Source organism: Osmerus mordax, chromosome 17 (genome assembly GCF_038355195.1).
Source record: "Osmerus mordax isolate fOsmMor3 chromosome 17, fOsmMor3.pri, whole genome shotgun sequence".
Taxonomy (NCBI): Eukaryota; Metazoa; Chordata; class Actinopteri; order Osmeriformes; family Osmeridae; genus Osmerus; species Osmerus mordax.
This window is the reverse complement of record NC_090066.1, coordinates 8979889-9005899: the sequence shown is the minus strand read 5'-3', so window position 1 is coordinate 9005899 and position 26011 is coordinate 8979889. Positions and strand designations below refer to the sequence as shown.

The 26011-nt window shown below is 46.2% G+C and overlaps 3 protein-coding genes across 5 annotated transcripts in view; all 3 read right to left on the bottom strand.

The window, feature by feature from the left end:
* lrp6 (low density lipoprotein receptor-related protein 6) overlaps positions 1 to 15776 on the bottom strand; it is a 39556-nt gene extending 23780 nt beyond the window's left edge. The window contains exons 1-5 of one of the 2 annotated variants that reach the window (XM_067254270.1): positions 15634 to 15776; positions 12722 to 13121; positions 1935 to 2132; positions 1558 to 1754; positions 656 to 790 (exon numbers count right to left, since the gene is read on the bottom strand). In XM_067254270.1, coding sequence (XP_067110371.1) covers positions 656 to 790; positions 1558 to 1754; positions 1935 to 2132; positions 12722 to 13121; positions 15634 to 15688 — 985 coding nt within the window. In that variant the 5' untranslated portion in view covers positions 15689 to 15776. The remainder of the gene's footprint in view (positions 1 to 655; positions 791 to 1557; positions 1755 to 1934; positions 2133 to 12721; positions 13122 to 15633) is intronic. The other variant, XM_067254269.1, reaches the window with a different exon arrangement.
* Positions 15777 to 17098: 1322 nt separating this feature from the next.
* mansc1 (MANSC domain containing 1) lies at positions 17099 to 20918 on the bottom strand. 2 transcript variants are annotated; one of them, XM_067254687.1, is made up of 5 exons: positions 20858 to 20918; positions 19657 to 19982; positions 19304 to 19453; positions 19088 to 19210; positions 17099 to 18628 (listed from the first exon to the last, which is right to left on the bottom strand). In XM_067254687.1, the coding sequence occupies exons 2-5, from the start codon at positions 19940 to 19942 to the stop codon at positions 18141 to 18143; spliced, it is 1047 nt and encodes a 348-aa protein (XP_067110788.1). In that variant the 5' UTR covers positions 19943 to 19982; positions 20858 to 20918; the 3' UTR covers positions 17099 to 18140. The 2 variants fall into 2 exon arrangements, with proteins under 2 accessions (XP_067110788.1, XP_067110786.1); XM_067254685.1 differs by having other exon boundaries at positions 17099 to 19210.
* Positions 20919 to 22518: 1600 nt separating this feature from the next.
* On the bottom strand, positions 22519 to 24790 carry c17h11orf98 (chromosome 17 C11orf98 homolog). Its single transcript, XM_067254632.1, has 4 exons — positions 24714 to 24790; positions 24253 to 24377; positions 23526 to 23623; positions 22519 to 23321 (listed from the first exon to the last, which is right to left on the bottom strand). Exons 1-4 carry the CDS (start codon positions 24747 to 24749, stop codon positions 23209 to 23211), a joined length of 372 nt encoding a protein of 123 aa, XP_067110733.1. The 5' UTR covers positions 24750 to 24790; the 3' UTR covers positions 22519 to 23208.
* Positions 24791 to 26011: the final 1221 nt, after the last annotated feature.

Genomic DNA, 26011 nt, shown 5'->3' with positions numbered 1-26011 from the left:
AGAGAAAGACAGACAGAGAGCACCAATAGAAACAGAGATGCACCCTTAGTGTATCTGCCTGTATCTACTTTCGAACCTATACAAATCTAAATCGATGCACAAAAAAGTGTTACTCCCTTCAACTGAAAGTAACAGTGAAATGGCTTTTAAGGATGACTAAAAGAGAGAAACAGAACAGTTGGCTCTGAGTGCATCATGCAGGTGTGGGTAAGTGTTCCTCTCGCTCCGTGGGTATAAAAAGCACTGGACGACATTGGGCTCTAATGAATTCAAGCTGGACTCTGGGCAGAGCTCTTGTAACTAGTTACACAAGGGCTAGAAACATTCCCCTGGAGAAATCTCAGCCTGTACATTCAGCCTGTGGGCCACTTCAGTAAATCTGCCCCTCAGCCTTCTATAAAAACAACTATGTAGGGTTGCCCAAATAAGGAATGTCAAACCTCCAGACAGAACACAAAGTATCAAAGATGTCTTTCTTTGTAAAGTCTTCATTTCAATGAGTCAACGTAGTAGGCGTGGCGCAGACAGAACACGAGATTAGCTCCCGTAGCTAAGCAAGGTTTAGCCGCCGTGCTTGAATCCCACCACCCCAGAAAGACACGCCAAGCTAGCTGGTAGGGGGGGGTTTCCATGCGACCTCCGTGGGTCTCCTCACCGTCGAGGCAGGTCTTGTTGTCCTCCAGGAGCTGGACGCCGGTGGGGCAGGCGCACTGGTGGTACGGCTTGACGGGGGACAGCAGGCACAGGTGGGAACAGCCGGCGTTCTTCAGCGAGCAAGGGACGTTGACGGCTGTGGAGAGGGGGGGAGATGGGACTGTTAGCGTCACTGAGAACGTTTTAGGGTGCGAGACGACACCGTTGTTTTTAAATGGAAAAAAAACAGTTTGAACCCGCTCGTGTAAGTGCTATGTGCTTTGATATCACTTCTCCTGCCTTCTGCTACAGTGAAGTGACGGATGAACATTGTGCATGCATATGGTGTTGATGTACCACATGGGTGACCCAGAACGTACCCTCTCTCACAGACACACACAGGGCATATAGAGAGTGTGAGTGTTTGCCCTCAGATGTTGAGGGGTGGAGCTCGAGAGGTAGACTCCTCTCTCTGCCATGAGAAATTCCCTGCATTCAGTCCCGGGGGAGAGAACAGGGGGAGCTATTGTTTTGGGCTGATCACAGAGGCAGGGAAAGGTGACTACGCTGTCATCGTTTCTCCTCCCCGACTCGAGTTTCTAAACAAACCCCCCAGTGAACACATTGTTCATTGTTCTGGGCAAATGTAAGACGGAAGAAAGGTTCTGTGCATCATATATCATTCAGATATATTGTTGTTATATTTCAGGACTTTTAAGTAATTAACTCTACGAGACATCAGACACCCCCACATCATAGCCTAGCAATGTGTAGCGCTACATTCCTGTGCATCTAAACAGACCCGACCAAATCAGCCCACAGCAATGCGAGGCAGTGGTTAGTGCACTGACTGGTTGGGATTATGGTTGGCATGGCACACGCTTTACACTGATTGTCTAGGAAGCGAGGGAGGGTGGGGCTTACAGGTGGGCTGTCTCTTCTGGCTGAAGACGTGGATGTCCATGGGGGAGAAGATGTCCGAGTGGACCTTGCGGCGATCCTCGCCTGTGTCCTTCTGGCAGGAGTGGATGGAGTGTGTGTTCCAGTCCGTCCAAAACAGGGTGTCCTCGTAAAGGGTCAAGGCAAACGGGTGGGGGAGGTCACCTTTCACCACAACTTCCCTAAACATACAAAAGACCCAAATAAAACAGGAAAGAAGATAAACATAAATCAAAAACAGATCGGTCCCAAATCGCTTTACAAACACAATCACACGGACCAGTAATCAAGCAAAAGCATATCCCAGATGTGGACAAGCTGCGTCGGCCATTCGTAACTCAGTAACAGTAGCAGTACTTTACCTGTTGGTACCGTCCAGGCTGGACCGGTGGATGAAGTTGTTTTTGGCGTCGGCCCAGTACAGCTTCTGCTGGCTGTAGTCCAGCGTGAGGCCGTTGGGCCAGTAGATATTCTCGTCAATGACCATCGCTCGGTTTGTGCCGTCCATACCCGCGCGCTCAATCTTGGGGATCTCCCCCCAGTCTGTCCAATACATGTACCTGAGGAAGGACGGAGGAGAGCAACACATCGATAGAGCTCCCGTGTACACAATAAGATTGAATATGAATATGTAAGTTGCCAACATCCAAACAACTCCTTATTCATTTAGTCCCTTTCCACTCAACACATCCACTAGCTTAATTTTTTGTTGCTAATTACACCAGGACGATGTTACATTTACTCATTTAGCAGACGCTCTTATCCAGAGCGACTTACAGTAAGTAAAGGGACATTCCCCCCCGAGGCAAGTAGGGTGAAGTGCCTTGCCCAAGGACACATCATCATTTCCACCGCCAGGAATTGAACCGGCAACCTTCTGATTAATAGCCCGATTCCCGTAACCGCTCAGCCATCTGACCCCCACATTCAGATGTTTAGAAGATGCATATGCTACAGAAACATCTGGGGCCAAACCTGCCTGTTTTCAAGGGAAAAGGCGGGGGGGGGATACATGCAATTTGCGAGGAGGCTTGTTCGAAAACAACCGTCCCGTCACAACCGAGGGTCGATGCTCTTGACCCTGTGACCCCCCCCCCCCCCGCCGGGCCGTCCCATAGGATGAGGCCTCTGACGTAGGAGGAGGAGGAAGGATGGAAAGCGGGGTGGCCTGCTAGGGGCCCAGAGGAAGCCGAGTCAGGCCTCGAAGGGAGTAGGAGGATGAACCCTGTCTGGCTGCAAGAATAGAGGGCCCCCCTGAAGACTCCACTCAGGCCTCCTACGCCCTGATCTGGTGTGGACGGACGAGTAACGGATGAGGCCCCTTCTATGGATGATGGCCGGCCGAGTACAGTCTGAAGCATTAGAAACCAGACAGCGGCAGACGGACGCAAGTCTCGAGTGGTGGAGCCGACCCACTCCCCTATGCCTGCTTGTTGCCAGGTAACTGGGAGCACCGACGCAGGACATCAGACGACCAGAAGACCAGAGGTGGATGTGAGACAAGCCTCCACCAGAGCACACAGGGATGGACGACAACACACACCGAACAACCGTCGAATCTCACGTCAGAACAAACACACAACAGACTACTTAGTCACATGGAAAAGATGCATCCTTTGTTTGGGCAGTTCAGACACCTTAGGCCAGCCTATTCAGGAAGGATTTGAGGAAACGGCTAATGGATGTGTTTATGAATACAGCCAACACAGAGGAAGAGGCCAAGAGACTAGACATGCGGAGTAGTAAGAGCGACCAATGGAGACAGTGTTTGTGTGCGTATACACGCATCTGAGTGATGCGTGAATAAGAGAGTGAGTGAGCGAGCGAGGAAGGGAGCGCTTGTCATTTTAACACATCCTGCCTTTTACGCATCAGCACAAAAGCTCCTCCAGGGACCAGGGGAGCCGCTGTGCTAACGGCTGCCTTTGTTTTCCCTAATTACCCTCCCAGCTGGACAACCTCCCTCGACTCCCTCTCACCTCTAGCCCCTGCCCCCTCCCCCGCCTCTCCCCCCCCCCCCCCCCCCATCTACTCATCCCATGGCCCATTTCCCCACCACCAGCACCCCCCCCCCCACACACACACACACTGGCCCCTCTCGGTGTCTGCGGAGGCCCCTGGTCAACCTTGGGACCCGGGAAAAACCCGGACTCGCTGTGGAGGACAATGGTCATTAACTGGAGGAGAGTTCATGAGGATGTCCAAGAGCAAACATGGGGGCGAGCGCACGCTGTGGTGCGTCCTGCTCCAAGACCGCATGGCGACCCCTTGAATTCCTCCCGTCGGCGAGCAACAAAAACAAGCCGGCTGCTAGCCTGGTAGCTGCGGTTACAGCAAACTCCCTGGAAGAAGGGAGAGGGGTTCAGAGATGTCTGGGTCAACCCTGTTCTAGGACACAATCAGGGATACGATCAGGACTCCAAAAGAAATCCAAGTGGATAAGGGATTACGTGGATCTCCAGTGCCAGAGCTCCAGATGTGTTTTGCGGGGCCGCAGCCAGCACAGGCACAGAGCTAACTTGATTCTCTGGCATGAAAGAAAGAAAAAGAACACACGCAATTTCACAACCAGATCAGCTTCAAAAGCAGGTTTTCCAGACCAGAGCGACCGTACAGCTCCCTTTTCCATCTAACAGTCCCAAAACAAAGCTGGTGAAATGACGGTACGGTCACCAATGTTGACTTGGTCTCAGGGTGAGGTACAACCTCTGGTTCGGAGGTTCGCTACAGGAGACCGTCCTGTTCTAAACGAGTCGCGGTGATCTCCAAAAACAGTTGCGCTGCTGTGTACAGTGCATTCGCCTTTGGCTGTCGGCTACCTGTCATTTGATACCGGGAGAGGGTTGATAACATCTAGTGCCAAAATGTCTTGGAATGCGGGCCTGTTAATCACAGGCCTGAGTGTGTTGGCTAGACGAGCCACTGTGCAGAGCAAGGGAGTTCTCCAGATCTCGTCCTTGGTTTTCAAGTCCAGCTACACTCGCAAGCGAGCGACATACCTTGCTACGAAAGAAAAGAACAATGAAATGAGGGTATATTTCCCCTCTCCTCTCGTTCCTTCTTCAGAATGGGGCATGTCTAGACAGTTCTTTAGAGGAGATGAGTGAAGGTGTGTGTCCTTACTGTGTGTGTGAGTGTGGGGGGGATGTAAGTGACTCATCACAGCTCTTGTCACTTCGAGAATGGGGAACTTTTTACATTGCTATGGCGTGCCTCGCAGAGGCACTGCGATTCCGCACGAACAGTGCTTTGGAGGAGGAGGCCTTGGAGTCCCGGAACAACAGCTGACATGTCAGAGGGACCCTCTAGGGATGGTCAATAATGTGCAGGGAGTTTAGTTTACTCTCATGAGGTGTTGACTTATAAAGAGGTACCGGATTTGACTAAGCATTTTATGACACCACCCACCCGCCCTTCACACACAAACAAACACCCCAGGGGGCGATACCGTTTTGTTTAGACAGCCGGCGCTCAAACATGGTGTAAAAACTGAAACAAAGCCGTCGCAAGACTCTTCGGTTTTCAAACCCCGAGAAACATTTGAAGGAATTCTAAAACGAGGGATTCATCTTCGTTACCAAACACCCTGGGAAATAAGGAACAGCTTACATGCAAGGGAAGAGACAAATATCCTTCCGTGTTTTTGGAAGAATGAAGTAGTGGACAACAACAAAGGGGAACAATGGAGAAGTTTTACGGCGGTGGGTTGAGTCTCTTCGCGGTGGGTACACATGGCAAGCTCTGCGCCCAGAGAAGACGAGTCTGGGAATGCTTGGGTGGGGGGGGGGGGGGGGGGGGGGGAGGGTGGAGGGGTTTCTGAGAACACATGACTCCAGGAAAACAGACAGGAGGAGGAGGAAGAGGAGAGCAAAGTGGTAGAGGAGTAGTGAGGCGGAAGAATGATACCGCGAGTGAGGGAACCAGCCTCGGGGTTGGGGGTTAGAGGGAGGCTGAACATGACATGCTGCAGACTTGTGAAGAGCGGGCATAACTTCTGGCGTGCGTGTGTGTGTGGGGGGAAGGCGGTGTTGTCATCGCTCCTCAAGTACCTGGGGGTGGGGTGCAAGTTGGGGGCAGGTCGCTGCCTAGAATGGGGCTTTCGAACGGGTGGTAGTAGTGAAGGGGGAGTTGTAAGAACACAAAAGCCAAAGTCTGGGAATAAGAGGGAGGTGCGGGGGAGGGGGGCTCTTTAAACTGGTGGGGGAGGGAGTCACCAATCCAAAATGGGCACTTTAATGGGTCTAATTACACGCTTCTTAAGATTTCTGTCTGATGTTACGGCACAAGGTCCTCTCAATGCGACCGTGGTCCACTGGTCCAAACCAAACAGTTGTACTGCTTGTTAAGCGCATAGCTTTGGGTGCATTGTGCAACAGATTTGTGTGTGTGTGTGGTGGCTGCCTCTCGAACATACTTCCAAGCATGCAGACATGGCCCATTTGTCAGAGCTAAACACAGGAGAGGAAACAAGTCCGTAATTAAAAGTGCCCTTAAAAACCCTGAAATTCATCTGTGGCGATGTTGTGAATGAGAAGTGTGAGAGAAAGGATGCACAATGGCCCATAACGTCCAAGTGATTTGAGTAAGTCAACCCAGAAAGAGTCCATAACCCAGTCAGGCTGAAGGCAAGACGGGTCCGTATCCCAAAAATAACACACACCACCCCCTCCAACCGAGGCTACACCCTCTCCTTGGGTTTCGCTCCAGACGAAGTACAATGCGATTTGTGACAATAAATCCGTCACAAGCTCTGACTGACGATGGCGTCAGCCTGTGAGTCAACCATGCGTTTGACAAAAGTCAAGTGAAATTGTAGTTCGCGCAAGAGCAACTCCACGATCGGGTAAGTTTTGGACGTTTAGCGTACAGAAACCCCCACCCTTTCACCACCCCCCCAATGGGAGAACGCTAACAATCTGGAGCGGAGAACTCTCTCACCCAAAAAAAATAAAAATAAAAAAATGCAGCCGCGTTCACCACAAGAGCTGCATTGTATTTGGTACCTGAAGCATTAATCAGTCGTGTTGAACGCAGTCCAAAAGCTGCGTTCCTCACTGGATTTGGGGAAACCAGTTTCCCTTAACAGTTCTCCGTCTCCCCCCCGCCCCGCCCCGCCCCCCTCCCCCTACGCTGGCCTAATGCATTTGGTACAAAACCCAGACTTGGCAGGGCCCCTGTGCTCCAGGGTCATTCTAACGACTTAACTTGAAACAAACACACACGTATCACGAACGTTTAAGCTGCGTCTCGATGTCCCGGCCACTGAAATGTGTGGGAAGCGAGTACGCAACACAGCGGTGCAGGGAATGGTAGAGCACAGGGGCTTGTCCCGAAGAATAACACTGTTTTCAGTAGGCGCTTTACATGGTTCTGCTGAGGGGAGAAAAAAAACAGCAGCATCGAGCGCTGCGTATGGGTTCTGAATACATTGCAGACACAAAAAGAGTATGTTCTTTGACCGTATCTGGGGATATAGTGTGTGTGTGTGTGTGTGTCAAAGCCCGTAGGAGTACGAGTAAGTAAACCCAGTCCCATGCAGCGAGGCCAGCCTGTAGTCACAGCCCTTCCAGAGAGGGGATCAAACAGTCGGCACACGTGTGAGCCAGACACCCACCGAGCCCCATTAACACAGCCCGGCCGACAGCCCCCAGCGCCTGCAGGAATCCTGCTTGCACCCGCACACCCCCCCTCTCTCTCTCTCTCTCTTCACAAGGACGGTGCAGAGCCGGGCCTCCGTGCACGCGCGCACGTACACACACACACACACAAGTGCACACAACTGTATAGGCTCAGCCTTGAGAGCTAGGTGAAAAGGAAAAAAAAGCACACGCAAACACCAAAGGGCTGAACAGCCAAGTACATACGTACACACTTACACACATACTACGCATGCCAACACGGCTTGGCTATTAACCAGTGCAAATAGCTGCCAATACCTTATAAGATGAACTACAAAGCTTCCAATAGCTCCCTTTGGCAAGCCTTGGACAAAGAAGAAAGAAGCCGAAGGAGGGAGGGGGCCGGTATTTTATAGCAAGGGGCTTTTTAAGAAAATGAAGGTTGCGTTGTAAAGCAACTCCCCCCCTACTGTTAAAATCATCGTGGCACAAGGCCTCGTTCCCACCTAACCGAGAGGCTGGAGGTGGTGTTCACGGGGCGGACCCGGGCCTCGGCCTGCTGGGCTGTACCCCAGTCACCATGGGGGTGGTCCGGGTCCCTCACTGTGGCTGTAATGGGCGAGCGTTTTGTAAACACAGGTGAATCGATGCCCTTTGTAAATTACATCCCCTGGTGGCTCGTAAAAGGTTTTAAGAGAGATTGGCAGCTTGAGACTGGCGTTGGAATCGCTTGACGTTAACCCCCAGCCCCCTTTATTCCGACAGCAGAGGCAAAGGCTAAAGTCAGACCCCCCCCCCCTTCCCTCACACACACCCCACATATGAATCATTACGTCGGGCATACTCAGGCCCCAATATCTTGCAATAGCTGCAAGACCAAATAAAAAAATAAGTTTTACTGAAAACATCTGTCGGCGCAACAATGGGCCTTTGTGAAGTGCACGCAACCAATAAACGGCCTCTCGCATTGAAACAAAACACACACAAAACACTGCTGCGTGTTGCATTTGAGATTTGACGCAGGAGAACGATAAGTAAAAGTGTGTTTGCTTTTAATGGCCATCACACTAATCTGATGGAGGACGTGTTTGGATGTCCCCCCACCCACACAGGCACGCACGGCTGTGCTCCAAGCAGGCTGTCACAGCGGGGAGTCGTTCCGCAGGGCCGGCTGATTCAATCGGAAGCGGGCTAAGCTATTTGTACAATGGAGTCATTACAGCGCCGCTCGGCCCGCTTTCCTCGTCCGCCAGCGCTCTGCTGGAAGTCCCGGCTGGCACCGCTCCGTCTGCATGCAGCTGCACGCGGGGCCTGGTGGTGGCCAAGAGAACCGGGCCCCTGGCCCAGGAGGGAGCAGGCTGGGTGGGAACAGGCCTGGGGGCGGACCGAGGGCAGGCAGGCTGGAGGTGGCTCACCCAGGTGATGACAACTCTAATACCCCCTCCTCTCTCTCATCTCCAACAACAACAGCCTGTCTCAGAAGTTAGATTAGTGACCAACTATTCACTGACACTCGCAACTCAGTTTAACTTTGAAAAGGATCCCACCCCCCACTTGTCTCTAATGAATATATTGTGATTCTTTTTCAAATGTACACAATTCTTGATTACGGTATCACCCTCAACAAGCAGACACTCTCCACTTTAGTCTCCACAGACTCAAAACCTTACAAAGAACTTGTTGAGCGGGCAGCAACATCTTACAAGTGCTGGGAATGAGAACTAGTTAAACCGTGAGCAGATTCACACAAACAGATACGAATGGGGGTGACTGGGGTGGGGTGAGAGGAGCGGGGGAGGGGGGGTGGGGCTGCTAAGGGAGAGAAGGACAGCATCCCTTCAATTTAAATAAAACTAATGAATACATTACGGGGGCTCTTTTATCCCTGTCCTTGTGGATTTACATGCTAATTCATGCCCCTCTTTGGTGCCTGGTCGCCTGTATGGAAAAATTGGGCACATCACTGAAAATGGTGACGGAAGAAAGTGGGAGGAGGTGTGTGTGTGTGTGTGTGTTTGCGTGAGCGACTGGGTGAATGTGTCTGTGTGCTTGTGTGAGTGAGGAAAAACAGAGAGTGAGGCACAGAGCGAGGAAGGAGAATGTGTGGTCACGTGACCACAAACATCAATGCCATGAGCAGTCTTTCTACTCCACTCGGGAGACGGGGGTGCCACAGCAGGTGGTCATGGGATACAGGAAACACAGCAGTACTGAACAACGTGACCAGGAAACAGCTCCCAGGGGCTCCGAAGCAGCATACCAGCCAACAGTTTTATCGTATAGATGAGCTCATTATTATTCTTTATAGCTGTATTATCCAGCCAACTGATGAACTTTGTGAATCACAGTGGCTGGGATACTCTTTGGTCAAACATGGCATTGGCATTACCCAACACACATGGTTGTATGGATCACCGTCAACTTCACACAGTCCCTCAGATTCTCTCTCTCCCTGCCCCCCCCCCCCCCCCCCCCCTCCACACTCTCACACACACAGCTGCAGCAGCAATACCATTAGCATTTAGCCCTGATAGCCTGCAGCCATTTGCTTGTGGCTAAATTCCCTGCGATGGGGGAGGGGAGGAATGAGCTGGGGGTGTTACCTGGAGAAAGAGAGGCCTCGGAATAAGCCCTTGCCAGGCGGACTACGCTAGCAACAAGACAACAGGGGTCGAGGCATTGCTGAAGGACTCAAACCCAAAAGGGGTTTACCGAGCGCTTTCAGGCAACCGTGGGCGGTGAGGTGCACCGTACAGGTGTCACCATAAACTTTGGAACTATGGGTGGAATCTAAAGTTCGCTCTCATTGTGTGACAGCACGCATACAATGCCTGCGAAGAGGCCACCAGGGAGAGAGAGGTGTGTCACCCTCACTGATAACATGGTGACAAGTTACGAGTAGGGCGTGAGCGAGACAGGATCGAGCGGTCGCTTGATGACTGACTCATATCGGTTAACGATCGTGTCACAAATCAAGAAGAGTGGCTTTTATTGGTGGTCACCTTGCGAGAAGGGAGGGACCTCCGCCTACCACAGTAAGGTTTATAAATAGCACGGGAGGTTGATGGAGGGAGATAGGTCCTGGCGCCTATGAGCTACTACTGTGCGGGAATTGGTAGAGATGTAGAGATGCGACACATTGGCGGCTCCCTGAAATATGCCCATGATACAACTGGAAACACCTGTTTGAGATAACAGTCCAATATGGTCAAACTGGGCCGTTTGCCTGAATCTTACTTTCATGTTTCACGATGCCCAAAATACCACATGCCCAAAATGAGGCAAGAAGCAATTAAAAAATATTTTAAAAGTTACAACTTTCATGTTACTTCCAGGAAAAGATCAAACAAAAGCCCAAGAAAAAGTCAGATTAACTGCTGCTGGTTCTCTCGTCCACATGACTGACCTTTCAAATACCACTGTGGCAGACAGGTACTGACACTGATAGCTAAAACAGAACGTCCTCTCTGCGTTTCAACCTGGTGACTTCCATATTCCATCTGTACGGGCCGGTGACAACAAAGCGGGAACAGCCATAACTGTCCAAACAGGAACAATGGTTGCCACTGTCTGGCCTGAGGGGCTATCTACCGCCTGGTTTGGCTAGGCAGCCACTGGTCAGGTTCTCAAGGGGAGTAAGGGGTAGGGGTCTGGGAACAGAGGGGGGTATAGAGGGGGGTGGAGGGGACTAGAACAACCCACTTTGGCCCGGTATCTGGTTACCGGTCTTAGCCTTTGTCTGAACCTCCACGGTCAGGTTACCCACTTGGTGACCTGGACGGCCTGGTCTCCTCGTCCCCAGTCTGCTGGGTGTAACCAGAGCCCCACCACGCTCCCCATACCTCCAGGCTCCGTGGGGACTCACCAAGCCCTGCTGATCACTGATAACCCTGGGCTATTAAACATGGCTCCACATAGGAATATTTAAGCCTGAATCTGAAACGGCTAAATTATCTTGTGGAGCAAAGCAAGGGGGGGGGTATCCAAATAGTTCACATTCATGATAGGTCGCCGCCGCATACTAACGTCCAAATATCCGTCTGGAAACATCCAGTGACCCGTCCACGTGTTTCTGAACTCCCTGGCTACGATGACGCCACGTCGACATATTTTGAAGGCGCAGCTCTTAACTCAATGATGCCGATCTATTGCCCTCCCCGATATTCAGACATCCCTCGTCCGTCTCGCGGCAGACCCCCGAACATGGCCGCGGCGTGCACCCCATGCTCCGGGAGATCGGGTTTCATGTGGGATAGCTGCGCGGTCAGAGATCGCCCCTCAGCCCTCGCCTGGCTCACCGAGAGCTTGGACTCCCTGTGACCCAGCACCTAGTGCTGAGCCCCGACATCAAAGGGAGCACATACCAATCCCTTGAATATTGTTTGGACAAAAGGTTGGTAGCACAGTGCCCTGATATCAAAAGAAGCTACATTATGAATATTCTTTTGTAGAATCAAGAGGGCTAAGTGTGTGTGTCCCCCCCCCAAAGACAAATAATGTTTCTCTCGACAGGGAGGTCATGAGTAGCTTGGTAATGAAAGTATTCTGATTAGGAACGACGCAGACCAAGACTTGCACACACTCTCTGCTAAACACTGTGCAGCCAGATCGTTCCCAAGGTTCGGAGAACCAGGAGGTTTCCTAGACCACGCCACCGGATCAGGAAACACTCCCCTATCACTACTTCACACTCACTGAGGGAGGGGGGGGGGTGGGGGGAAGGGAAACCAAGCCAGTGTATTTGCAGTGAATGGCTTTTGTTGTGCTACAGTGAGTTCCCAGATTTCAATCTACACCAACAAAAGGTTGGAATATTTCTGACTCGAAGAAAGAGGCAAAAGGTCTATTCAATGGGATGTAATCCTTCCTCCTGTTTTCATTCAGTTTTTTACACTCTACATGTGGGCCATCCTGGTGGCCCGCAGCTTGTAATTCAACCATACCATGTTTAGGGGCCTAGATTGTCTGTCTCTTGTTGGCCTTATATGGAATTTGTGGAGAAAACCTAGATCTATGCAAGCATGAAAGAACCCCATATTACAAAACGGTAACTACTCTTCCAGAAAACGCCACAAGACAACTCCGAGCTGAACCTGTGAGGTAATTGGTGAGGCATGCTGCTGCTGGGTCCTGAGAGCAGCGCCCATGACCTGGGTTTGTTTACCATCGCTCTCCCCCTCTCCTTCCCCCTCTCCCTGGCTGGGGCAGATGCCCCTCTATCTTGAGCTGATATAAGACATTCCACAGCTGCCGGCACTAAGCACCCTCGCCGCTCCCCTTCCTCAGGAGTGGAGAAAAACAACACTGCCTCTCTTGTTCATTTTGCTGGAGATTCCGGTGGACGCCCGCTTGTTGGAGAAGGCTCTGGGCTTAGGGAACCTTGCAACCCAATCCAGGCCAGTGCCGCAAACAAAGGTGGACCTCACAAAAGCAGTTACACCCCCCTTCCTCCCTCCACACACACACTCTTTCTGCCTCAACCCCACCCCCCCACTCCACCTTTCAGTGACCAAACAAAGCCAGGTGCTTACCCTCTTCCTGGATCCAAGGCGATAGCCCTTGGCTGATCCAGCTCTTGCCAGAACAGAACTTTTCTCAACGATCCATCGAGTTCGGCGACCTCGATCCGATTGGTTTCCGAGTCGGTCCAGTAAAGTTTGCTGCCCAGCCAGTCGCAAGCCAGTCCGTCCGGAGAAGCCAGTCCTGACACAACAATGGTTTGGACCCCGCTGGCCCCTAATTGGTTAAAAACGGTGCGCTTGATGGCTTCCTCGCTCACGTCGCTCCAGTAGATGAGCCCGTGAGCGTAAACGTAGTCCACGGCTGCAGCGTCCTCCAGTCCTCCGACCACCACCGTGGCGTTGGCCTTCCCGTGCGCCGCGTCCACCAGCCGCAGGTCCCGCCGGTTTGCATACAGCAGGAGGGGCACTCCTGGAGGATTAAGACAAAAACACATCATGGATTAGGTACTACTGTACAAGCGGGGATGCGAGAGCCCTTTGTAGAACAGGATTGCTATGACCGAAACCAACAACCCCACTTGTCTGACACATGAACTGAAATTGAAATCCGAGGCGGGTTTTCCTTAGTCACATTAGTTTTTTTTTTTTTACTTTTTACAAAGTGATGGCATTTTTTATCCCTGTAGTCGTGAAACAACCTCTGGGTTCTCAGATGTATTACTAACATGACTCATACTGGCATGTCACAAAAACCCAAAGTTCCCTGTTTTCTTGCATACCTGTTACTTTAACCCTGGAGTACGTTCAAGGACATGCGTGCAACAACAAAAAAATCCCCTTCACATGTTGTTGCAAGTCTATGTGATTTGGATGCCTGCTGCAGACTTCACCCAACTTTATCATGGATTAGGACTTGAAACAACCCTGTGGAACCCATTCCAGAAGGCCTTGTGAGAGTTAAAGCAGGCTTTAGTTCTGTGAGCAGTAGGCCTACACACAAACGTTTTAAGACTCTAATTAGATATGATCATCGCTTTCATCCCCATTGCCTTATCTTGCAAAATACTACACTGACTTGGAGCTATCCGATATGCTAAATGGTGAAATGCAATAGTAGTGAGGCTACAGGCTGGGCCTCACACCACCTCTCCTGGTTCTTGGCACACTGCCTAACCCCAATTTGACACATCTACCACCACATGCCAACGGATCACTATCAAGGTCAACCTCAAGCCCCTTGCCTCCTATGGTGTAGCTGTTTTTTTTAACCATGGGGGAATTTCCTTCTCCAAATAAAATTCTCAGAACACCGGGTAGTTCCATCCAAGACAACTCCACTCTGCCAGAAGTAAATACAAGAGGAAATGCAGTTTTGGGACACTTGGAAGACGCTTCTCCGTTTGCCACCCTGGGTGCAGTCACTTTTGTTAAGCTGCCTACCTGAACCTTGTTTTTATGACAGCTAAATAAGGAAGGCCTTTAACAGTCAAACGCGTAGGCTATTCAATACATGAGAGGTTGAAGAGCGGCTTCAATAGGACTTTGCAAAGAGGACTAACTACAAGCCTTTATTTTCCAAGTCTGTGAGGTGTCCCACCTGATTCTTGTTATAAGAATGAATTACATTGCGATAACAGCTACTGGTAATTTTGTAAGGGTTTTGTGTTAACAAATGACATACGTTCAACAGTTTGCTTGCTCTTTGAACTCAAGGGCTCTTTGAATGAAAATATTTCTAGATTTTCTTAGATGACTGATCCAAAACACTGATGCCTTTTGCGCCTGCTAAACCCATCCAAATATGACTACCAGATGAAGATAGCCTAAAATCCTGTTTCCATTCATTAGAATTGACAATGGTCAATCCCACAAAACATTTTTGTAGAAAAGGTGGGTCTAAAAAGTATGGTAGCAAACTTGCTTGCAAGACCCAACTGTTCCCCTAACACCATGCAAAAGTCACCTACTAAACATTTTGTCTAAGCAGAGGTTTGCCTATCTTTAGTGGAATGATGAGATACTGTCTGAATGGGAACACCATGTGTTATTGCTTTCAAGGCTCTTTGTGGGCCCTCTGTGTCTGACACCAGGGGCTGAGCAAATGTTGATGTTTAGCTTACAGCTTTCTCTATACTTGGCAGTCTACAAGAAAGCTCTTTAGACTCAAACTGTGAAAATTTGATATTTACCATTATGATGCTGAAGCATAATGTCGTCATATATTAACATACATCAAATAATTGCATACTGCTTATGTGAAACTAAAAAACACGGAGCCCTACAGTATCCCTGAACAAGTTCCAATCGGGAAAGGAAAAGAAAGCAGGTTGCCAACAACGTTAATGTCCTTCATTAGCCTGTTGCATATGCATTGCTTAACTTACGCGATAACACGATGACCAACTAATTAAGCCATGCCAGTGACTGAAAACCAAATCTTTGCATTTGACTAACAATAGCAAACAAGGATAGACAGGATGTATTACCGAGTTGTACTATGCAGTTAGTGGCACATGAGTACAGCTAAAATGTTAGCTGTGCTGCTAGCTTATCCATGCACCTATCTTAGATAAACATATAGTTAGCCATAGCCTGCCAAAAAGCTAGCAACATCAAACATCCGAGAATTCCTTGAGGATATGCTGTGTGGGCGTAATTCACAACACAAACAACGACCCAACATTTATGTGCTAACTATTCATAAGTGATCAACATGACTAAATGGGTGAATGATTGTTGTAGAGTTTGTTAGCTGGCTAGCTAATGTTAGCTGGGAGAAAGCCATCTCTCCTAACTGGAGCCACACACACGCATTGCTACAGCAGCTTGCTGGCTACTCATGATGAGCAATCAAACCTTTCTCTGGGCCCCACAAATGTGCACACAATGCCTATAATTGTTGTTTGCATTGAAACAGTCCTATATTTGCTTACAAATCACAACTTTCCAACCAATTATGAACACAAAAGATCACAACTCACCTCGTATTAGCAAACAAAAACTACACAACAACAGACTCCGTAGCACGGCGCCCATCTTTCTCCCTTTTTCTCGCCCCAGTCTCTCCTCTTCAACGCAAGATTCGCATTGCTGTGTTCTATTCCCTGCGCGCAATTCTTGAGATTGTAACAATGTTCGAGTTTGGGCTGGTTACACTGTATCTCAAATTATTCTCAGCTCCATTCTAGCAGGGTATGTTGGTTCAGACTCGGCGGTGGCGCTGCGATTCCAAATCTCTCATTCTCCTGCTTGAGCGCTGGTGATGGGCATTCCGAATCATTATCCCAGAGCCGATCTTTGGCTTCAGATCTTTCAGAAGATTCGAATCATTAGCTCACTGAATAATTTTATTCCTTACAATGCCAGCTATGCTTGGGGTAAAACGGACCCTTAAATAGCATTAAATTGAAAACTTCAAGGTTTTAATTATTTAATGTATTCTTTTTCAGTTGAATTTGTGTTAATTCTCAAGTTTCAACTAATACAAATAAGGGATTAATTTTTCATCGGCTGAATTACCTTAAAATTTCGCTGCCTAAACAGTGTCAAATGTACAAAATTAAATAAAATAAAATGGAATTTAATGTATCAATTTCACTTCCTAATTTATTTTGTGAAATGACGATTTAGAAGGAAATATTCAGTATATTCGGTTCACTAAAATGATCCGAATCTTTCGTGAACAGTTCATTATAAACACAACGTCTCCTTCCGCTGGAAGGAAAAAATGCCAACCCTCCCCCCGTTACCTTATTCCCTTCTTTCTCTGAATACTCGAATGCTGGCTATTGTTATAGTTGATTACATACGTCCTTTCCAGGCGAGAAAAGTGGAATAACGAAAAGCGCTTGGGTGGTAATGCATAAAGTTACATATATGGGTAGACACATCTTCACTTTGCAAGACGAGTAAAATCTAGGGTTGTACAACAATTGTTTCAATGGGAAGATACACATTCCAATGGGACTAGTTTCTCACGGAGTAGCCAACTTGTGCTTCGGTTTAGCACAACATAGGCTACCCCTATGCCCCTGCATCGGCTACAGACTGGAAAGAGTTTATCAACTGTGCAAGTGGCTGTACGTGGAACATCCTCAAAGTAGACAGTTTCCCAGTTAAGCTTTTGAAATAACTCTTATAAATGACAAACAGGTCCTCCCCATCTAAAACCCATATATTTAAAATATGTGTATAAAAAGTATTGCCTAGCATCTTATTTAATGAGAAAACACAAATCGAATCAATTAAAAATAAATCTTAAGAATGAGAGAAAACGAATAGTTTTGAAGAAAAAAAATTGTTACGCCAACCTGAAATAACAAAATATTATTTTTAGTTTACTGTGTGCAATAGCGGGAGATAGAGGAAATGCATCATTTGACATAGGCTAGATCCTCTACAGTTCCAAGATAAATAAATAAAAAAGACTAAATAAAAACCACACAATTCTTATTCAAAAAACACCTTTTATTTCTTACTAACTAATATTTCAAACACTTAATCCAAATTTTATTTGAAAGCAAGACTTCACAAAACAAGACCAAACTTTTACCATCCATTATTTTCACATTTTACAAATTAAAGCAATACTAATCATAAACAACTTGATATTTGTGCAACTGTATCATAATTTGGCGTGGTGAGACTTTTAAAGTGGCTGCGCAGCATGCCAATACAAAATCAGTAGTGATTTCAAAGGTAGCTTCTGCCATCTTGTGGTACATAAGGATATCTAACCTACCAGTAGGCATTTTTCTCACACGTATTGATTAGTGCATTCAATCTGCACACTCACTCTCACACTGATTTAGTACAAAGTTACTTATGAAAATAGTGTGCGGCCAGTGTAATCTACCTATGAAAAGAATCTTACCATTTAAAAAGAAGTGTATTATATCAAAAACGTAGGATACAACTGTGCATCAATTTTCAAAGAATTGCATCCATCACTTCATTTCAGCTACTGCAAAACCAGAAGAATTTGTATGTAACAATAAAACTACACAGTGAAAAAGTGAATTACGTCAGACATTACAATTGAGTTGGTAAAGAAAGAGTCCACAATCTCATATGGCTATGGTACCAAACATGTGGAACTAAACAAAAGACATGCAGAGGTTTACCTCTTACATACACAAGGCCTTTTTCATCTTACATTTTCTTGCTAAGGGTTGTCCATGACATGCAGTGGGAGCATTGTCACTCTATGCCCCTGGGCCCTTAAATCAGAGGCTTCCTGAGTTTATGGAATGGACGTATTGCTGTTTTTATAGTTATTCCGTATCTATCTCAAATCTCGCTGTTGAACTTTAAAAGAGGGGCCATTTCAATCTAGGTTGTGTGATGTTGTACTAGTAAATACTAGTAAACTGATACTGTGACTTATTGAAAAAGTAAGTGTATATTTTTTTTGCATGAGCTGTGTCTTTTCAGGGCAGAACATTGTGAAGCAAGACAAAAGCTGGTGTGTCCACGTGCGCAGGTGTGTTCACACCTCATAGTGCAGGTCGTTAAGTTCCAATCTGGTGTAGTGGCGCCTGTCAAAGGACTCCATGGCTTTGCGGCCCATCACCGCTAAGGACAGGGTGAGGATAGCAAGCCCCACCACCACAACAGCTACCAGGCTGGTCTTCAGAGACCCTTGTGAGGCCACACCCTTCCCCTGGACAACACTCCCACCCTCAGGAGGGATGGGGTTTTGGAGGCCAGGGCTGGACTCCATAGCCCCTTTGGGTACAAAGGCCAGCCCTGGAGCTGTGGTTGTCAATGGCTCAGTGGGTGCCATAGTTGTAGTGGAGGTGGTAGTAGTGGAGGTGGTAGTAGTGAAAGTGGTAGTAGTGGAGGTGGTAGTTGTGGTGGTAGCTGTGGTGGTGGAAATAGTAGTGGTCGACATCGTAGTAGAGGTTGTTGGCTCCATTGGTGGTTCTGGTTTTGGGGTAGTTTGCTGGCCCATGGTTGTTTTGGTAGGGGTGGGAGCTGTGATTAGGATAGGTGGAGAAGTTGTTGTGGCAACCACAGGATGGGGTTTTGATTTTTTTGTTGTTTTATTTTGTTTTTTTGTGGGTTTATTAGGCTTTTTGGTTATTGGAGGACTTGTAGTTGTGGTAGTGGTTGGTTTTGTCGTGGTACTAGCAGTAGTTGTATCCTCAATTATTGTAGTTGTTGGTTCTATTGTAATAGGTATCTGTATTATAATGATTGTCGGTGCAGTGGTAGTGGTCGTGATCGGTTGCTGAGTGGTTGTAGGTTGCGTTGTGGTGGTTGTTGGTTGTGTGGTAGTTGCGGCTTGGGTTGTTGTTGTAGTGGTTGGTGGTGGGGTTGTTGTTGGTGTGGTTGTAGTGGTTTGTAGGGTAGTAGTTGTAGATGTCGGCTGTGTTGTAACCGGTGATTGTGTTGCTGCTGTTGTTGTTGTGGTTGGCTGTGTTGTCGTAGTACCTTGTGTGGTAGTTGTAGTAAAGGTGGGTTGGGGGGTAGTTGGGGTAGTTGGGGCTGGCTCTGTGGTTGTTGTAGTTGTTTGAGCTGTGGTAATGGGTCTCACTGTGGTGGCACGAATCAGACCTATGTAACATGGCAAAGATCATTAGGTTAATATGTACTGAAGATCAAAACACTGACACTCAATCATAAGTCTAACAATATTGAAATTTTTACCTTTGGAAATGTCAAACGTGTTGATGCCAGCCTGTGTGGCCATAAGAGGGCAATCTTGTGGTGTTTCACAGTGGAACAGATAGCAATTTTGGTTGTTGGGTGGATCTTTTGTCTTATTAGGATTGTACACTGCCATAGTGCAGCTGATGCCTTGAAGGATTAAAATAATGGTACAAATTCACGTTAATTTATCGATAGGAATGTGCCAATGAAACAAATAATGTAAACAAATCCTCAAAAGGTACGTTTTGCAAATTAGGTTAGAAAAGAAAAAGAACATGATGTGTGTCTTCACACTGACAGTCCTTAATGTGTTCTATAAATAGCATGCCTTGTTGTTGGGTTTCATCTACCTGGCTTTACTTCTTGTGAACAGCAGGAAAGGACACAGTCACGCTCAGACAAAACGTATCTGGAGTCCATGGCGGTGCCAGGTTTGGTTAACGCCACCCGCACGTTGACGATGGTGTTCTGGTGTTGCCTGGAGAAACACATCTCCTGGTTCGCACCCTGGACAGGGACTGTGACCATCAGCACCGTCATGGCGAGGAGGAAGACCACTTTCGTCCCCATGGACAGCGGACGGGTCGGTGAGAGTATCATGGCTTCACAGATCCACAGGGCTCTGGTTATAGACATACTCTTCCAGGCCCCAGAATGTGAGGGCAAATACAGAGTGCTGTGGGGACATAGAGCAGAGTGCATGGAGGAGTCAGACACGCTACAACCATTAACTCAGTATACTGGACATGGTTATTTAAACCAACTTCTGCACCAAAATAAAATTAAGAAAACTAGGTTAAGAATATGTCAATCAAACAATACAAGTAAAAAATAAATCAAAATAAAAGATTCCTCAACCCAATCACAGGACCACAAAGTTACCCACACGGAAACCAGAGAAATAGGAAATACATTTGTTAATGTCAAAGTCCTAATTCAACCAACATGCAAGAAATACATTTTGAGAGAGAAATCCCGAAAAGCCTCCTTGAATAAGGACAATTACTTGTAGTGTAACTGCTACTGTTTTCTTAAGCCTCATAAACAGGATTTTTTCCTCCACGGGAAACTAAGCATTTGATAGACTTCCAACCACAAAACATCAAAGCTATCTCTTCAGAAACACGGCTCACCCTCTCTCCATTTTATTTCACAGGTTGAGCTAACTCTGAGACACTCTTATCAGCATGAGTCAGTGACATCTGTCCCTTTGTTATACCATACATATAAAACAATACTTATGTGTCCTAAAACTATATTTATACACTGGATGTGTCAAGAACAACCAAGCCCATTTCCATGAATCTCCTCACACACCACTGAGATGAACTAAGACATAATGAAGGCAACCAACATGAAAGGTTTTGCCAATGTTTCCCCTTTAACGCGTTAGAGACCTGAGAAAAAGTAGCAACGCCTTCACTGACTAAAAATGTGTGAAAACACTATAATGAGGATACATATCCTCAATTATCACACGAACAACTCACATCTGTTACTTGCAACAATATCATGGTTTTATATGTGTCCTTGTTTCTCAACCATATTTACCTTTATGCGTTGTTTACTTCAGTAATTAGTACTAGTTCCCACTGAAGCCACCAAATTAAATCTTGATAAAAAGGTTCACCATTAAATGTTGACAATCCCAGACATGTTCAAGGCTTGTTTTTTGGACAGGAGCCTACTCACCAATGGCTTTTGAATGTCAGTAGCAGTCCTCCATTAGAAATTCAGGAGCCCTTGGGGTTCACAGTGCAACACACACTCCACCTATATCTCCTTGAAGCAGAACTTTGCTCCTGTCTCCTACGTAGGACATGGCAATATTCATGTTATCTCTTTAAGTGCTGTGGCTATCTGATCCAAGTAAAAGCGCCATCAACATGATTACAAAAGATTTCAAAACTAATCTGCCATAAGCGAGTTCCAGCCTATAAAAGTATGGTGCTGGGTCATGTCTGGTGCCTGGAGATTTGTCATGTGGGACATGGTACTGATAAGGAGTCCGCCAGGACGGGGATGGGATGAGGGATGGGCTTAATGTGTAGACCAACACAATGATAAAAACTATTTTGGCATGCTACAAGCTTCACCTGTTAGGCTACAAGACAGGTGGAATATAGTTTGGACCATAACTTGGAAAGGAATATTGTAACTTCAATGTCGACTTCAAATGCTAGGGATGTTAACCAAGCTTTGGATGTGAACCCTCATGATTTAGGCATCAGTACAGGATGCGTCGCTACGCTACGTGTGCATTACTGTCTCCGGAGAATGGTCAGAATCGTGATGCAATCTTTGTGAAATACGTAGCACTAATTTTAATAAAGCGAGATTTCATGTAATTGCAACCATGTCCCAGAAGATTAATTTAGTGCCAATATACAAACCTATTATGACCCATGCTCCGTTATTAATTCATCACAAAATCAGGCCCATGTTTAAACAAAACAGCGATAGTGGTAAAGCACTTACATCTACAAAACAGATAGACCAATGTGGCCTAGGATAGGCTACCCCTCGCATTTTAGTAAGCCATTCTTTACAATAACGTACGTGTGCCTTATGTTCGAGCACCCCCGCGGCGCTGCCAACGTCCTCGTCTGCACAGGTCGTTGGTTCCCAGGACAACTTAAAGCAGTATCCGAGACAAGATTGCCAATAACATTGGAATAATTTGTGGTTTTGGCTACACATTAACCATTCGAAGATTTAAAAGACATGTTGACGATTTCCAAGACGTTTGAATGTTTATCCAGACAGCATCTAACACAGAATCGATGTATCTCCGTCTCTTTAAATCTGCGTCGTAAGACTTTTAGCCATAAAGGATTAAAGAGTAATGTATCCTATAGACGACGCGGAGAATCAGGCGTACTAAATGCATTTATCTGACCTAAAGATAGCACTGTAGCTGGTACGTAATCTGTACAGCGAGAGATCTTCGTTTCTCTCGAGTCTGACCCATTTTAGTCTTTGTCCTCGGCGCTTCTAGCAAGGGGGAGGGATGCTGGTGCGTTTCTCTTGCCCTCCCGTCTAACACAATGTTCCATCATCAGTCGGCACAATTAAATAAATAAAACACCATTAGCCTACGTCCAGAAGAGCATTCACTTGATTGAGCTAATAATATATTATCTAAGTCAAGCAACCAATTAAAAAAAGGACATTACCTACATTTAGCAATTCATAAACTGATTTCTAATAAATTATGTGAACAATAAACTTTATGTTCAAGCATTCATGGTTCACTTCATTAGCTCATTTATCATTTAGGAGGTATCTTAGCATTCACACCCATACAAGGAATTATGGCACTCAGATATTATAATCAAGCTAGTTAAAGGAACATTGTGTTCTCAACAGATGAGCTAAATGGATTTCCACAACATTAGGAAGTCAAAACTGCTCACAATTCACACAAAAACACACCATGAAATCAGTTTTGGTGTGCCATCTGTTCACTTGTACAAAACTACACCCACTTTACAGTGACGATGCACTGCTGCAATAAGCCTTCTGTTCATAACTTCTCTATTCACAAATTAATGTTTGTGATTTCAAACATAAAGGCTATCTAAAATATTAACTTGTAGTGATACAGCCCTGTGGCAATATTGAGAATGCTAATTCTTTGACATTCTATTTGAATTTTATTACAGAATATTAACAGTTTTGACATGTACTTGACTTACTGTAGCATCAAAAGCACGGGAACATAATAGACCTCCTGACAGAAACGCAAAAAGTTAACTGCTCCCCCTCCGACCATTTGCTCAAACTAAGTTATTCACAATTCAACATTCATCACATCTTCTTTCAGAGAAAATAGTGTCCATTGACTTAGAATCCAGGCTATTGGGCCAGGAATCTAAATGGTAGATTGAGTGATCCCTCAGTCATTCTGTCGCTGCCATTTCAACATCCTTTGCTGTGGCCGTGGGCGTGGCAGGTGCAGGAGTAACAGTCTGTTTCTTGGCTGCTGCAGGCTTTCTCTTTGGAGCCACTTCCACTGTGGAGGAAAAAAGGGAGAGGACAGCAAACAGCTAAGTATCAGAGGCCTGCTATTGCCTCCAAATATAGATCAAGTGTACTGGTGCGCTTCAGATGTGTTGCCGCATTTGCTGACAGTGTGAGGATACGTAAGCTAGGGTGTGGAGCTGTTGGGAATGAGATGTTTACGCGCGGGAACAGACGCGCCACGATAAACGCTCACCATCCATGACAGTCTTCTCCTGCGCCATGTGTTGAAGTTGTTTGAGAAGCTTGCGTTTCTTTTTCCCAGACAAGGTGATGTTTGCTCTTGGGCTTGAACTGACAAAATGAGCACAATTTATGAAATAAATTAGCAAGTACATTTATTGCTCTGTCTACCAGATTTTACACTCAATGGTGTTTCAATTCCATTAAATAGGGCAGGTGGAGTCCAACATAAGATTACATTGACAACTAGGACAAATTAGCCACGGCCAGTTAACTACCATCAATGTTAATGCCTTGCTACAGTTCAACACCGTCACTTTGGTGAGCTGGTTTCTGGTCAGACCTCTACAAGCCAACGTTATGGTATGGTATGGTATCATATGGTATCTTGTACATTTGTATTTTTTGTAATATTTGTATTTTTGTATTTTTATATTGTAATTTACGGCAACTTATATTTATCCCACTTAGTACTGCTAGTTTATGTACCCTTAGTATAGTTAGTCCACATATTTAAATTTTAGGTATATGTTTATTGTATGCACCTTCCTGCCAAAGCAAATTCCTTGTCTGTGCAAACTTTCATGGCGAATAAATCCCTTTCTGATTCTGATTCTGATTCTATAGGCGCTCTGTTCACATGTGGGTTAAAATCTCTGGTCTGATCATCAGGGCTACCTTCCACCCAGCAACAAAGTCAGGGATGCAAACAAATAAACAATTAACACAGTAATACGTACATTCTTTTCTTCAGGTGGTGGATAGTGGTGAGGCCTTTATCCACCACTGCTCCCACTACCACGTGCCTCTTCCTCTTCTCCCTGGTCAGAGCTCTTCGCCTCTTGAATAGCTTCTTGCCCAACTCCTTAGCAAAATCATTTAGCAATAAGCACATTATTATCAATAAAAATAATATAACACGTGCACTAACATATTCACGTGCAAACAATCAATATCATGACATCAAGTTTTCAAGCACGTCGTTCGATCACATTTGCTAAATAACAATACTAGACGATTGCATGGGGATGACTAGTGTAGTCTGTAGATAGCTAGAGTTTAACTGAAGGCCACGTGAAAAACTCAGTAGTTCGAGGCGTCATGTAAACTCATATAGTCTCTAGGCTGAGAAACAAATGGGTAGATACACTGCATTGAAGATACTTTCTTGATAATATGTTAAAGATATGCCGTTACTTACAGTTTTCGGTCGATTGATCTTTCCTCCGGGAGCCATGCTTCTTGTTTAGAACATGTGAGTCGGGATAGTTCCGGACTGGTTCCTCATTGGCTGGTGGGGCCACATGCCCATTGTGGAGGTTACGTTTTTTTTCATGACGAATTATTTTGTTGGCTATTCTCCATTTTGTTTTTGAAATCAACTATTTACTTTACTTAACTTATTTCCTAACAGAAACCATTACGGCCACTCTTACATTTGGAATTAAGGATCGAATTCGACTAGATTGTCATTCCAGATCAATGCCGTGTAATTTGCCTCCCTCTTGTGGCTCACAAGTACGGACGCATGAACCAAACATTTCCTGAATCATGTGTGCTAAAAGGTGATTTTTTTGTGTGCCAAAAACTCACATCCTCGGGAGACCGTTTTCATATTGATCAAGCAGTCATGCAAAACACACTTTATGTTGTACTTTTAAAAGGTAGCCTGTTTGCCTTTATATCACAACACTGGCGCTTCTCAGTGCAACTTGCATCCTAGATTTGGTGAGAAAATAGGCCTATTAGCTGTTTTGTTTGGAATAATGAATATATAGTTTACATTACATTTACATGTTTTAATTTAGCATTCGTTTTTATCCAAAGCGACTTCCAAGATAGAGCTTTACAAAAAGTGCATAGGTCAATGATCATAAACAACGAGATAGCCCCAAAACATTGTGGGTAGCCAAAATATGAAGCATACATTGTGAAAAGCAAAAAAGTGCCAATGGGAAGAAACATAAGAGCATGTAGTTAAACAAGTTACAATTAAACAACATATGAACCTCAAAAGTGCAAGAGTGTACCTGTAGGAAAGCAAGCAACAATATAATTCAAAGCGAGTAGAAGACGTTGAATCAGTTTAAGACTAAATCTTTACAACGATCATACAGCAGTAGGGTTTTTACTGAGGTTGTCTCCTCACGTGGTAGTTTTTTGACCTCCATCAATTTGCAAATGTTTACAGAACAGCCTGTTCCGACCAAGTAATTTCGTTGGACATTCCAATGCCTGCGGCCTCGTAGGCTACCTACGACCTAATAACAACCAATGCTGACATTTATATTGACAGCATCGTGTGAAATTGCTTAATCAAGAACATTGTCTCCATGGGCGACAAGAAGGTGAGTGCTCATCAGGGAAAACTTGCCGCAGCAGGTTTAGTATTTTAAGCGGATACAGCGAATTAATGCCGGATCCATTACTTCCATTACAAATTATTTTACGATTGGTCTATCACAAATACGTTGTGTCTCCTGCTTGTGTCCCATGGAC

Excerpts from the sequence above, each read along its gene's own strand:
- mansc1 (XM_067254685.1), bottom strand. The coding sequence starts at position 19,942 with ATGTCTATAACCAGAGCCCTGTGGATCTGTGAAGCCATGATACTCTCA. Across the intron at positions 19,454-19,656 it reads TTCACAAGAAGTAAAGCCAG|GCATCAGCTGCACTATGGCA; the intron begins GTAGATGAAACC and ends TAATCCTTCAAG. Across the intron at positions 19,211-19,303 it reads CACGTTTGACATTTCCAAAG|GTCTGATTCGTGCCACCACA; the intron begins GTAAAAATTTCA and ends CATGTTACATAG.
- c17h11orf98 (XM_067254632.1), bottom strand. The coding sequence starts at position 24,749 with ATGGCTCCCGGAGGAAAGATCAATCGACCGAAAACT. Across the intron at positions 23,624-24,252 it reads CACCACCTGAAGAAAAGAAT|TTCAAGCCCAAGAGCAAACA; the intron begins GTACGTATTACT and ends TCATTTTGTCAG. Across the intron at positions 23,322-23,525 it reads GGAGAAGACTGTCATGGATG|TGGAAGTGGCTCCAAAGAGA; the intron begins GTGAGCGTTTAT and ends TTTCCTCCACAG.